This window comes from Lepidochelys kempii, chromosome 6 (genome assembly GCF_965140285.1).
Source record: "Lepidochelys kempii isolate rLepKem1 chromosome 6, rLepKem1.hap1, whole genome shotgun sequence".
NCBI classification, from domain to species: Eukaryota; Metazoa; Chordata; order Testudines; family Cheloniidae; genus Lepidochelys; species Lepidochelys kempii.
Window position 1 is genome coordinate 10975018 of NC_136385.1, and position 14765 is coordinate 10989782.

The following is a 14765-nucleotide window of genomic DNA, read 5'->3' on the forward strand; positions in this document are numbered from 1 at the left end:
GATGTGAATGGAGCTATGGCTGATTTACACTAGCTGGGGATCTGGCCTTCTCTGCTTCAGGTGAAGAAATGGAAACATAAAGACAGACTATGAGAAGGCAGAGCACTGTAGAAATTGAATCTTGACCTTCTCTCTCATTTTAGGGAAGTCATTGTTTGTAGCAAATACCACCAGAAAAGCCAAAACCCGACTAGAGAAAGGGCTGAGCCACAAAACCATTAGGCTGACAGAGTCAGAAATAGATTTAGGATTTCTCCTGGAAGAGCTTCGCTCACTGGAACAGAAACCAACTGAGGCTGGGCCCAGGATCTTCCATATTGACGTATCCCCTGTGGTAAGTGTCTTTTCCGAGAGCAATCTCCAGGCCATGATATACAGTGGAGATGGATTTTCCAGGGCCTCATTCAAAATGGCCTTTCAGTGTCGGATAAGTAAATTCCTTCCACTGGTAGGTAGAATTGCAATGCAGTTAATACCCTTCAGTTTCTGTAACAAAGGGTTAAACTGTGAACAGTTGTCTTACCTGAAATTTAGTTGTCCTACCTGAAGTTCCACCACAAACCAAACTCGACCCACCCACTTGTGATGCCAAAAGAAGATGACGCTCCCAGCAGATTTTAACTCTGCATCGCTGTGCAGTGTCCCAGCACCTGATACTCTGTCACAATGCCAGCAAATCTCTTTGTATTGCCATTGTCTCTGTCACTGGCACAGCGACAGGCCAGCATTTACTATTATGTCAGCAGGGAGACCATAAATGGGTCAAATCCTTGACTGGTGTAAATCAGTGTAGCTTGCTTGAAGTCAGTGAAGACATGCCTGTTTTACACTAGCTGAGGTTCTGACCTGGGATGTACTTTTGTGGGGCATCTCTTCTCTTTTGTTGATTTTTTTGGGTCGTCACTAATTCAGAATGTTTAGTAACAATGGGAAGCAATGAACAGTTGACATTGCAATGAAGCAAAACTGACCAGCCCTGCATCTTTCTTGACAGGTCTCAAAGGGTCTTTACAAGTTACTGATTGAGCTGTGCATTCTGAGACACATCCAAAGCCCTGATGGCATGGTCTGGAAGTGCAGAGAGTCCCATCTTTATTTGATTGAATACCTGGTGAGAGGAAAAGGCATAAGCAGCACAAGAAAACAAGAGGTATTCTCCAAATGTGAATTCTGCACTGTGAATAGCAGATTTTCTTGTGTGATAGCAGCATGTTAAAATTTAGTGTAAGAAGACTTTGATGGAACTACAAATCTTTGGCCTGTATTGTACAGTCCAAAAATAGAGAAAAATGAGTGAGTTGTATAAAATCATTGCTGTTGGAAGAAATACATATTATCAGTACCAGAGCTGCTTGAAAAATGAAACTTCCATCCTGTTGGAAAGTCTGCTATTTCAACTTTTCATCCTAACTTTGGAAAGTTCTGAGAAGTTTTGATTCAGAAATATCAGAATGAAAAATGGCAACATTTTTAATTGAAAAAAAAATGTTCAGATATGTCAAAATGCATTTTTTTCATTTTAACATTATCAAATCAAAACAATTTTTGATGTGATTCAAAACAAAAAAAAATTTGTTTCAGTATTTTTTTTATGGAAAATTGAAAAATGTAATAAAAATGTAATCAGAATTGATCCTTTCCTACAAACAATTTCAATGAAACCACATTTTCTGACAGGAAATGTTTTCAGACAAAAAATTTTGGCCAACTTTAGTCAGTATCCAGAATAGCGTTAAATTGGACACATTATATATGTATAAATAAAGTTAGAGCCTACCTTGAATCTTGTGAATCTATTTATACCTATATGATGCTACCATTCTGATCTAATACTATTGTACAAATGACAGCACAAGATGCCAAACAGTGGAAAATCAGGCCCCAAGGTTGGTGCTTCGCTTGTTTTAGAGCATCAACTACACACAGAAGTGTGCAAGAGGCGAGACTGTTGGACTATATCAGAGTAAGGCTTTTTTCATAGCAGGGCTTATAGTTTACCTAAAATTGGCAACTGTTCATCTTTCAAAGTTTTGTGAATTAAACACTATCATTTAGGGAGATGAGATGGTACCATCTGAGGATTAGGTAAATTACTTCATGAATCTAAATTTGGCTGTATCACAGTGAATGATTTGAACTGTGGAACATGGTCCTACCTTATCCAATTTCTTTGTGCTCTACTAATTAAGTCATGTCCTCATGAATAATATAAATGTCAATTTATAGATGATTGCTTCAGTTTATAACTTCAGTGTTTATGAAGCTTTAACCCCTTGTCATTTGGCTTTTAGATGACCAGTGAAATGGAGACAGGCTTTCTAAATCTCCTTCCAGCTGTGAAATGCATATCACCAATAGAAGTACTAGAGATGCTTACAAATAACAGTTCTGGAGCTGCTGCTGAAGTGGAACAGCAGCTGTTGGACAGTGACACATTCAGGGGTGATGCCTTCCAAAGGTCATACCAGTACATCAGCAGATACCAGCGAAAGGCCGATCTTGACAGCTTCTGTTTCACCCCTGGGAGGGCTGAAGGGACCCAGGAAGAGTGTCTGAGGCTTTTGTTGGAGTCCTGTGGGAGAAAAAACCCTTCCTGGACTGAGCTCAGCAACTTCACGCGCTTCCTAAACCTCCAATTAATGAAGTGTGAAAACTCAGTGTTCTGCAGTAGCAAATTAGCTGGAGAGGAATTTAAGGGGTTTAAAGCATTTATTGTAAAATTTATGATCACCATGTCCAAGGACTTTGCCTTGCCTTCCCTAGCCATGGCAGATGAAAGCTCACCCAGTGAAGAGGATAAAATGGATGAGGACAGTGTATTGAGAGGGTACCAGTTAAGACGCAAGTGGGAGCAAGAGTCTCACCCCTACATAATTTTTCATGCTGACAACCACTCCATGGAGTTCTTGGGTTTCCATATCAGTCGGAGTTTTGATGCTGTTGACGCACATTCACAGGTTGTTCTGGAGAAGAAGGTTATTGACCAACATTTATATCTCACCCTTGAGGCTCAGAAAGTCCCTTTCAATAAAAAGTTTGAAGATCTGTCCAGACAAGAGCAGCTAGAAACTCTCTGCAGCGTATTCGGTGTGAGAAGCTCCCAGGACCCAGATGAATCCTACCAACTGACCCTGGACAATACCATGAAAATGCTGGCCATTCACCTGAGGTTCCAATGTGGGATCCCTGTGATCGTCATGGGCGAAACAGGCTGTGGGAAGACCAAGTTGGTGCAGTTCATGTGCAGCTTGCAAAGAGCAGGAAGGGATGTTCAGAATATGATCCTGGTGCGTGTTCATGGAGGCACCAGCTCCAAAATCATCCACCAGAAAGTCAAGGAAGCCATCGAGCTGGCATGCTACAATGAAGAGACGCACAACATGGACACGGTGCTGTTCTTTGATGAAGCCAACACCACCGAAGCCGTGTTTGCAATTAAAGAGGTCCTGTGTGACCAGAGTGTGAATGGAGAGCCAATCTCCACCACTCGCTTAAAAGTGGTGGCTGCTTGCAACCCTTACAAAAGGCACACCAAGGAAACCATTGAGAAGCTAGAGAAAGCCGGCTTGGGGTACAGAGTTCGGAGTGAAGACACCCTAGAAAAGCTGGGCTACATCCCTTTGAGGCAGCTGGTGTATCGGGTGCAGCCTCTTCCACCGAGCATGTTGCCTCTTGTCTGGGACTTTGGAGAACTAAATGAAAAGACTCAGAATCTGTACATCAGACAGATTGTTAAATCCATCATGAAAGAAAAGCTTCCCGAAGACAACATGGATGTTTTTACCTCCGTAATTTCCACCTCCCAGAAGTTTTTAAGAGAAAAGAGAGAGGAATGCAGAATCGCCAGTCTCCGGGACATAGAGCGCTGCATGGGGGTGCTGCTGTGGTTTTATAACTTAAGAGACCTGCTTTTTCCACTTATCGACAAAAAAAAGAGTGGGGCTCAACATTCACAGGACCAAGACCCCACTCATGCCCTTGCAAAGGGGTGTGAGAAAGATCAGATATCTCTATTAAACGAAGCACAAAGATCTCTGGTTCTTGCAGTTGGGGTTTGCTATTATGTATCTCTCGAGAGTCGCCAAGATTATCTGAAAGAGATAGCGAAATGCTTCTCTGTGCCTGAATCCCTGCTTCTGCAAGAGATTGTACTTTGCCAAGAGGTGTTCCTGGATAACCTCTCTGTTCCCAAGACAACAGCACGGAACGATGCCCTCAGGGAAAACATCTTCATGATGGTCATATGCATGGACCTGAGAGTGCCGCTCTTCCTTGTCGGGAAGCCAGGTAGCTCCAAATCCTTGTCTAAGACCATAGCCGCTGATGCAATGCAGGGCAGATTGTCTAAAACAGAATTGTTCAAACGCTGCAAGCAAGTCCAGCTTGTGTCATTCCAGTGCAGCCCTCATTCCAAGCCAGAAGGAATCATCTCCACTTTCAGACAATGTGCACAGTTCCAAAGGGGCCAGAAACTGGAGGAGTTTGCCTCTGTCGTTATCCTGGATGAGATAGGCCTTGCAGAAGACTCACCTGAGATGCCCCTGAAGACACTGCACCCTCTTCTTGAAGATGGTTGTGTTGATGATGAAGCCCCAGAACCGTACAAAAAAGTTGGCTTTGTTGGCATTTCGAACTGGGCCCTGGACCCTGCTAAAATGAACCGGGGCCTCCTTGTGTTCCGGACCGACCTCAACAAAGACGAGCTGGTAAAGACGGCCAAGGGAATCTGTGCTGATGAGATGCATGTTATCAAGATTGAGCATTTGTTCCCTCCCCTGGCTGACTTCTATTGTGAGGTGTTAAAGAAACAGTCCATGGAATTTTTTGGGCTCCGTGACTTCTACAGCCTCATCAAAATGATACTGTCCTACGCCAAGAACAAAAGCATCTCTCAAGAAGAGAAGCTCATTTCAAAAGCAATTCTGAGAAACTTTGGAGGTTTCAAAGATATGAATCCTTTAGAGCTGTTCAGAAAGTACTCACCCATATCTCCGACTTCCAACTTAGAAACCATCCATACAGTTCGTTTGTTACAGGAAAATTTAGGCAAGAAACAGATGGGGTTTGTATCTAGATACTTGTTGCTGTTAACAACAAACCACGCAGCTTTCCAGATCATACAGATGATCAAACTCATGGACATAGAGAACTGTGATATTATATTTGGCTCGGGTTTCCCACGGGACCAAGAATATTCACAGGTGTGTCGGTCTGTTAACAGAGTGAAAATCTGCATGGAGACAGGGAGGCCCGTCATTCTCTTAAACATTCAAAACCTGTATGAAAGCCTTTATGATGCGCTGAACCAGTGCTTTGTCAGATTAGGAGGAAACTATTATGTCGACCTTGGCCTTGGAACTCACAGAGTTAAATGCCGCGTGAAGGAGGAGTTCAGGTTGATTGTGATTGAGGAGAAGAACGTGGTTTACACACAGTTCCCCACCCCACTGTTGAATAGGCTGGAGAAGCACTGCTTGGAGATGAACACCATTCTACACTGGCAGCAGAAGGACCTGAGGATGGAGCTGGACAAATGGGCCAAGTTGTTCGTCACTATCAAGAACACGGACTTCTGCTGCACGAGGCCGGCAGACCGGGCTCCCCAGGATGTTTTCATTGGTTTCAGCGATGACACTTCTGCCACTGTTGTTCTGCAGTGCTCTCCGAGTGGCCTTCAGGGGATCTGTCTGCCCAATGAAGAGTCAGTCCTCACAGCTTCTAAAAGCAAACTCATCGAGTGTGCAACCCCCGATTCCATCCTGCGCCTCAAATATTCTCCGCTGGAGGACGCAGAGCAGATTCAGGACCTGTACTTTGGAAAGCAGAAGCACAATGGCCTGATTGACATTCTGAGGGGAGCCGTGAATCAAGAGTCAAATGCAGATGGCACCAATGGACTGTGCCTGGAGGTGAGAGGTTTTATTTCAGTGTTGTTATAATGGGCCTGATTCTAAGAGGTGGGGGCAACCAGAACTCCAGCTGATTTCCGTGATAACTGCAGGTGCGCAGCGCCCCTGAAAACACAGTATTAGACGACGACGACGACTGCTGCTACTGTTATTATTTATCATTCGCATTGAGGTAGCACCGATAGACCCCAGTCACAATCGGAGCCCCATTATGCTAGGCACTGTACAAACATGTGGAAAGGATGTTGACAAATTGGAGAGGGTTCAGAGAAGAGTCATAAGAATGATGAAAGGATTAGAACACAAGCCTTATAGCGAGAGATTCACGGAGCTCAATCTATTTAGCTTAACTAAGAGAAGGTCCAAAGCTGACTTGATGACAGTCTATAAGTGGGAACAAATATTAGCTAATGGGCTCTTCAGTCTGCTCGGTATAACATGATCCCGTGGCTGGAAGTTGAAGCTAGACAAAATTCAGATTGGAAATGAAGCATACATTTTTAACAGTGAGGATTATTAACTATTGGAACAACTTACCAAGGGCTGTGTTTGAACTCTATTAGTGGCAGTCTTAACATTGAGGTCAGATTTTTTAAAACGTTTTGTTCTGCTTCAAACAGGAATTGTTCTGGGGAAATCCTATAGCCTGTGTTAGACAGGAGGCCAGACTAAATGATCACCATGGTCACTTCTGGCCTTGGAATCTATGAAGTTCTTGTCTTCAACAAATTCTTGCGGCAGTGAGTTCCACAGACTAATTACATGTTTGAAAAATGATTTCTTTTTATCAGTTTTGAATTCCCCACCTTTTATTTTCATTGACTGTCCCCTTGTTACTGTGTTATGAAACAGGGAGAACAGATGCTCCTTATCTTGCTTCACTAGATTAGTGAGCATTTTAAAGATTTGGATCCAGCCCCCTTTTATTCATCTCCTTACTTTGGTAACAATCCCACTCCTTCAGTCTTTCTACAGAGCAGTGTTTTTCTAGGTTCTTTGACTTTGTCATTATAGGTAAAAAGTTTGTGGTTTTGAGAAACTAAGAAGTAAGTTCTATATATAAGAACATAGGAGTGGAAGGGACCTTCTGGAACATCTAGTCCCATCCTTGCTCACATAGGCAACTCTGTCAGATAATTCCCTTAATAAATTTATCAAGCTGCATCTTAAAACCAGTTTCTTTTAAATTTATTCATGGCCAATTTATCCCCATTTATTTTTGTGCCAACATTGTCCTTTAGCTTCAGTAGCCCTTCTCACTCCATGGTTTTTACCCCCTGATGTATTTATAGAGAGCAATAGGATCCCCTCTCAGCCTTCATTTTGTTAGGCTAAACCACTCTTTCAGTATCATCTTGTAAGATCAGCTCTCCATTGCACTTAGTATCCTAGTAGCTCTTCTCTGCACTTGCTCAACTTTGAATTCATATGTAGGTGGGTTTCTGCTAAGTGCCTATTTGCCTAACTCTGCATCTTACCCAGCTCTGTCTGCATCTTACCCAGCTATCCCAACCAGGCCTAAGATCCTCCCGCCTTATTCACTTTCTGGGCTTTGGGCCAGTGAGAGAGAGTCATTATTATTGTGGCCATTGCAAGGAAACTCTTATGATCCACTGATGTTTGGTGTTGGTACCTCATGCTATGTCTTCTCAAAACCCATACAGCATGTGTCTGGAGGGGACATGTTTCAGAACAGGGCTTTCTCCCCTCCCAGTCAGTGCTGACTCCAATGCCCCAGTTGTGGCGCTAGAGGGCGCTGTGCTGCAGGGAGTGGGGTGGGGGCTCTGTGGGGGGTGCTCTCCCCTCTCAGTCAGTGCTGATCCCAATGCCCCAGTGCAGTGCTAGGGAGCGCTGCGCTGCAGGAAATGGGGTGGTTCGTGGCTTTGGTTTTTCAACAAAAAGAATCAACATTTTCCATGAGAGGGAAAAACCCATTTTCACATCAGTTCTATTGGGCAACCGTTCAAAAGTCCGGTAAAGGAATGATTTTTATTGCAGTTTTCCTATGTCTTTACAATAGCAAAATCAGGTGCAAAAATCTTGCCTAAATTGACCTTCTTTTTCATAGGTTTCTACACACGCCAGACTTCTAAACCAGAGAGATTTGGAAGTGGTAAGGGATAGGCTGAACCTCCAAAATAAAATCCGCTGTCTTTTTCTCAGTCAGTTTGACACAGAACATGCATTCCGCCAGGAACTTAGGTAACAAGTTTTTTGGTCCTACTTTTTTTCTTGTTGTTTAGTCTTGTATGTGATTTTTTTTTATGTCTTCAGTGTGATTTTTTTGACATATCTAAAGAGACTTTTTCATCTTGTGCAGTAAGTTTTTCAGAGAATCGACAGAAGAGAAACTGCTTTTTGTCCAGTTCAACTTTGACGAGCCGCAGAGCAGCAAAAGGCTTCTTGCCTGTGCAAAGTAAGTAGCTTTTCTTATCATTTTAGGTCCCAATACAGTGGAGGAGTTAAGCATGTGCTTCAATGATTTGCTGAACTGGGGCCTTATAAAATAACCATGGTGGTTCTGTGCTAGTAGATCTTCCTGCTGGTGGAATTTCCAGCGCTCCACTCCATTGCAGTGTCTGAGGGAGGCTGAATGGGAAAAATAAAGCTGTCAAAAGAATCTTGAAGGCCAGCTCGGCACCCAACCTTAAACAAAAGCAGGTTTTCCCATAATCCAGCCATTTTGGGAGCTGGGGCTTGGAGAAAAATCACCAGACTTGGCAACAGTCAGTATCCATTGCAAACAGCAGGGATGGCTGATTGTGCTGGTATCACCTCATATAATGGCAAAAAGTCAAAAGCAGACTCAAGGCTGGTCTAAAACTTAGATCAACCTTGCTACAAGTCTCAGGGGTGTGAAAAACTCATACCCTTGTATGTAGTTAAGGCAACCTAAGCCCCAGCGTAGACTGTACTAGGTTGATGGAAGAATGCTTCTGTCAACCTAGCTACTGCCTCTTGGGGAGGTGGATTATCTATAGCGACAGGAGAACCCCTCCCATTGCTCTAGTGAGTATCCACACTGAATCACTACGGTGGTGCAGCTGTGCCACTGTAGCGGTTTAAAGGTAGACATAGCCTTACTCTCAGACGTTACAGTGGAGAATGGAAACAGGGTGAAATACTGTCTTCACTGAAGTCAAAGGGAGCTTTGGCACTGATTTCAAGATATCAGGATTTCAACCAGAGGGAAGAGACTGCTAGAGAGACAGATAACACATCTTCTGTCTTGATTGTGGCCTAAAGGACCTACGTGGAGAGGAGATTTCTGAATGCAAAAAAGGCAGAATGAGATCCAATGTCTGGGAGCTGAAATAGGGTGACCAGATGTCCAGATTTTATAGGGATACTCCCGATTTTTGTGTCTTTTTCTTATATAGGCTCCTATTCCCCGCCCCCGTCCCGATTTTTCACACTTGCTGTTTGGTCACCCTAAGCTGAAATGAGACAAATTCAGACTAGAACTAAGGTGCAAATTGTTGACAGGGAGTGGAATTAACCATTGGAACAGCTCACCTAGGGATGGGGTGAATCTCCATCACTGGGAGTCTGTAAATCATGGCCGGGCATCTCTTTCTAAAAACTCAACTCTACCTCACGCAGAAGTTGTTGGACCGGATTCAGGAATCACCAAGTGAGATTCTTTCACCTGTGCTATCATGCAGAATGTCAGACTGGATGGTCAGAAGGTCTTTTCTGATCTGAAGATCTATGAAGCTATGAATCTTACTTCTGTTGTGTTTTCAGGTACTGCATAGTGGATGAGAGAAGAAAACCAAAAAAGACCAGTCCATCACATGTCGTCGTCATAACCAAAGTCCCAAGGATACTTGGGGGGTGCAGCTACCTGGCATTCAGTGATGGTAAGAATGTGTCTTGATTTGGAAAAAATTGAAAGCAAGAGGGATTGTTACAATTATTGCAACATTCTGAATAATTTTTAACCATCTTAATTGCTGTTCAGGGTGGAATCTTCAGTAGCATGTAAGGCCTGGAGTTTTAAAGGTATTTAGGTATTGCTGTGCTCACCATTGCAATGTCTAAGTCCCATTTTCTAAAGGGATTTAGGCACTCAGGACAGTCAATGGGATTTAGGCTCCTAGGTGCTTAAATCACATTTGAAATTGAGACTTAGGCTCCTAAATCAGTTCTGTGTTGCAATGCTGAGCACAGCAACACCTAAATAACTTTAAAGATCTGGGCCTAAGTGACTTAGAAGCATAACTACCATTTCAATAGAACTTGTGCTTTAAGTAACATGGGGGAAAGCTAGTCAAAATTTAACCAAAAAGTGGAATTTCAACAAAAACAATTCTCCCCTCCCCCCCTGCCCAGGAATCTGTTCTTTTTGGTGGGAATTCTTCACCCCAGCCCCCCTTTTAGATCAAAATTTGAAGTTTTGATGAAAAATGTCACAGAAATGTCAAAAATCAAAACAAATTCTGTTAGCTCTAGTTGGGAACTCTTAGGGGAAAAGGCTGGTGGTGCTGGATGTTCAAGAAAGTGAGCTTTCTCCCCAAATGATAAAAATCACACATGGACAGAAGGGTAGACTGTATCTGAGAAAGCAGTGACTCTGCAAGGATCTAGGGGTCACAGTGGACAAAGTAGCTCAGCATGAACTCCCAGTGCAATGCTGTGACAACAAGGGCTAATGCGATCCTTGGATGTATAAACAGGAGGAGTGAGGAGCAGTAGGGAGATGATTTTACCCCTGTATATGGCATTGGTGAGGCAAACACTAGAATACTGCATCCAGTTCTAATATTTATGTTTTAAAAAGGATGGTAAAAATTGGAGAAGGGGCAGAGCAGAGCCACAAAAATGATGTGAAGGCTGGAGAAAATGCCTTACAGTGCGAGACTTAACCACTGGAACAAACTACCAAGGGAAGTGGTGGATTCTCCATCCCTTTATATCTTCAAATCCAGATTACATGCCTGGCTGGAAAGATATGCAAGTTATTGGGCTCAATACAGGGGTAACTTGGTGCAATTTAATGGCCTGTGTTATACAGGAGGTCAGACTGATGATCTAATGGTCCCTTCTGGCCTAAAACTCTGTGACTCAATGACATTTTGTGGTCTATTCCATTTGTGCCTCTGCAGGTGAGTGGCACACTGTTCACTTGGATGACCTGCTGCCTCCCGAGACCTTTGCAGCCAATCTGGGACAGCTCTCCAAAATGACAGTTGCTGAGATTTTCATGATCAGCACCCAGCAGGGAACCGACACAAGTAACCAACTTCTTGCTTTAAACCCATCTCTGATGTGTTGTTTTACCTTCCGCCGTTTCCCTGCCCCTATAAGGGGATGGTAACATCAGTGGAGTGAAGTTTAATCAGATAAGGAGACATCACCGTACGTTTAAAAGCGACTGTGCAAATGGAGCTGTGGGGTTCCACGCGCATTCCCTGTGAGGACTCAGTAGTGATTTAGGCTACACACCCGCACAGAGACGTAAGAGGGGGGTAGGGAATCCCGTCATGCTCCTGCCTGGGTCATCCAGTCCACGGGTCCACTTGCGCAGGAGTCAGAGGCAGTCATTGGGTTTACTATGCTGGAAATGGTGCCGTCGCACTGGGCCCACACTTGGCAGGGGCTGTCACTGTGCCTCAGTGGGTCACAACTGAGAATACCAGACTGCTGAGAAACAGGGCAGACTCACCCCAAATCGGTGGTTATTCTTCCATGAGAGCTACCAAACCACTCACAAAAGTAACTTCAGTCTCACCACACTGGCTAACAAGAAGTCAGAAATGCAGTCTCCTTAGGCACTCCAGCCCTTGTTGAACCTCTAGAGTTAATGATGAGTGGTTATTTAAAACCAGTTTAATCAAACAAAGGGTTCTTCTGATCCAAAGGACCAGCCACATACCCAGGTCAATGTAGGACTCCGATTTTACCCAGTAATCACACTGTTGCCAGTCCTTAAGTATCTAATATCTGAAGGTTTTGATGCAACAGATAAGTAACATGCAATTGCTCATCATTCAAGGTTGTCCAGAGGATTCTATTGCCCCTGAAGATGCTCAAAAAGCCAATTACTCCCCAGAGGAAAATGTAAGTGTCTTATCTATCTTGCCTGCCATAAGTTAGAACTATCAAATCCAGTCTCACCTTTTCAGAAACAACAGGTCCAAATTGGGGAGGTCCCTGCTTCTCCGGTTTCACTACCCAAGGGAGGAAAGGTTGCAGGGCATCATGCCTGGCGTTTTAGAGGAGAACACCAGCCATCCTCCCTTGTTAAGTAGTGTGGGAAAGGCATTAGGAGTAAGTTTCAGGACTTCTTGGTTCCATTTCTGGCTCTGTCACTGACTTCCTGTGTGACCTGGGGAAAGTCACTGAATGTCTCTGGCCTTCAGCTCCCCACCTGTGGCTGGGAGGGGGAATAGCACTGCCAACGACATGGGGATAAACTCATTGGTGTTTGTAAGGTGATCAGATATTGCAGAGATGGGGCAACATGAGACAGATACAGGAACTGCAGCCCTGAGATGCGGCACGTGCCTCCCCAAACTGCTACAGAGATTGCCAGGGAGCAGCTCAGATGCCATTCTGCAGGTGGCCATGAAAGTGAAGAGGAAGGATTATCTAGTATTCTGGGCACTAGCCTGGGACTCAGAAGACCTTCATTCAATTCTTTGCTTTGCTGCTGACTTGCTGTGTGTCCCTGAGTCAGTCCCTTGGTCTCTCAGTGTCTCAGTTCCCATCTGCCATATGGGGACAATAGCATTGCCCTGCCAAAAATTTTTCCAGCTGCAGCTGATCAACACTGAATTCATGATCAAACAAAGTGTCCAGAAAGCTGTGATCCAGCTGGAAGATAAGAAAGACAACAGCCAGCGAGCTACAGAAAGGATACAGATTCTCTGTGGTGCACTTTTTCAGTCTCAGAGCAAAAATAGATGTGAGTATAAATAAAAGGCCTTGCATTTGTGTGTGACTGGCCATTACAAGAACTTTTAAGAAAACAAATTGGATGGATTAGTGGTACAATAGCTAGGGCACTAGCTTTACAGCTGTGGATTCCTGGGTAAAAATATGCCATTTAGACATCAAATGAAAAATGAGTGTGGCGGTCTTTCATGTTGCTGTGCTGTCAACATTTGTTATGTTCTACACAATTATTCAAGGCAACTGTGCAATCGTCCTTAGTGATTAAATGGGATCCAACTTTAAACAAACTAATGTGTAAATATTTCAAACTAAGTAGATGGAAGGTGCTTTTTTTTAATGGAGAGAAACTATAGCCCAATGGTTCTCAACCTATTTACAGTTGTGGGCCACATCCAATACAACCTATACGGCTCTGAGGATGTCACATGGGCTGCTGTTCTGTGCTGATTGAGCCACAAGCAGTCCGCAGGCCACAGGTTGAGAACCACTGTGTCAGGTGACACTGAAAAGTGTCCATTTTCCTTGGAAAATGTTAACTTTTCATCGAAAAACTGAGCAACCAAACAGCCAATATCTAAAACCTTTCAATTTGGAAATGCCACCCAAATGTCTCTTGGGAGCTGTAGTTTGATTACATCCATGCCCTCTTTCTCTTCTGCGGGCTGGGCTCCCAGCTGGACTACATTTCCCATGATGCTCTCTGACTATGGGAGTCCTATGATATATCTTGGTGCCTCAGGAAGTGGAGACACCATAGTGCATCGTGCGAGATGTCATCTGGCTGAGTTGCCTGGCCCATAGAGGAGAATGGAGCTATGGGGCACTTTTCACAGGACGCTTCTTCAGCTATCCAGTGTGCCTCATTGCATAGGTTGTTTCCATGGTCCCTAAAACACAGGATGCTTTTTCAGCTATCCAGTGTGCCTCATTGCATAGGTTGTTTCCACGGTCCCTAAAACACAAATATGCCCAGGCTGTTTCCTTTTCATCATGTATACCTTTATTCTTCAGTTCTCCAGCAAACAAAACATGACACAGGGACACTGCAGGAGGAGACTTCTACACAGCTTCTCTCCTCTGCACAACTCACCCTCTGAGCTCTTCCCCCACTTCCTGTTCCTCCCCATTATATTCTCCCCATTCCTGCTAATTGTCATCAATCCAGCAGTTACCACACAGGTTTTTGTAATCAACCAAGGGAAAGTGTTTAATTCCTCCCAGCCAAGCTTGCAGGCTTTTCTGTATTGCCGTGATGTCAGTGATCAGGGTGCTACAGCCAGCTCTCGGTCACAGGCACACAAACGATAACTCCCATGAGGCACCATGGTGGCATTTCAGAATCAACATTTTTTCATTTTAGATTTTTTTTTGACTGAAAAGTCAAAATCTTCCATGGGGAGAAAAGAAGTTCTAACCAGCTGTACCTTTAAATACTAGTGGACTGCTTCAGTTTCTAGCCCAGGTGGGAGTGGGTTTTGCTACAACATGGACGTAATTGCACTGAATTCAATGGTATAATGACAGATCTACACCAGAGTAACTGAAAAAAAGTGAGGGTTTGTCTACACTTAAAACGCTGCAACTGCGCAGCCGCACTGCTGTAGCACTTTAGTGTAGACACTACCCACGCCGATGGGTACCATCAGTGCAGGTAATCCCTCTCACTGAGAGGCAATAACTAAGTCGACGCAAGAATTTGTCCATCAACCTAATGCTGCCTACACCAGGGGATAGGTCAGTATAGCTACATCTCTTAGGGGTGTGGATTTTTCACCTGCTTGAGAGACATAGCTATGCCAATGTAAATCCCTAGTGTAGACCAGACCTGAGAGCCACATGGAACCCTCAGTTGCTACAGCTCACTTTTTTCCGTGACCCCTTTATCTAAGAGTTTCTTGATTCCAGTTGGAAGGTCAGATTGCTTAGGCCAAAGGAACTGTTTCAAAAAAGACAAAC

General features: G+C 44.0%; 1 protein-coding gene across 1 annotated transcript in view; it reads left to right on the plus strand.

Moving 5' to 3' along the window:
* The window catches only part of LOC140913638 (E3 ubiquitin-protein ligase rnf213-alpha), a 175178-nt gene that overhangs the window by 100269 nt on the left and 60144 nt on the right, over positions 1-14765 (plus strand). Inside the window, exons 29-37 of the mRNA XM_073350368.2 lie at positions 144-334; positions 995-1150; positions 2292-5909; positions 7978-8111; positions 8230-8325; positions 9657-9772; positions 11018-11146; positions 11908-11972; positions 12669-12819. Coding sequence (XP_073206469.2) covers positions 144-334; positions 995-1150; positions 2292-5909; positions 7978-8111; positions 8230-8325; positions 9657-9772; positions 11018-11146; positions 11908-11972; positions 12669-12819 — 4656 coding nt within the window. The remainder of the gene's footprint in view (positions 1-143; positions 335-994; positions 1151-2291; positions 5910-7977; positions 8112-8229; positions 8326-9656; positions 9773-11017; positions 11147-11907; positions 11973-12668; positions 12820-14765) is intronic.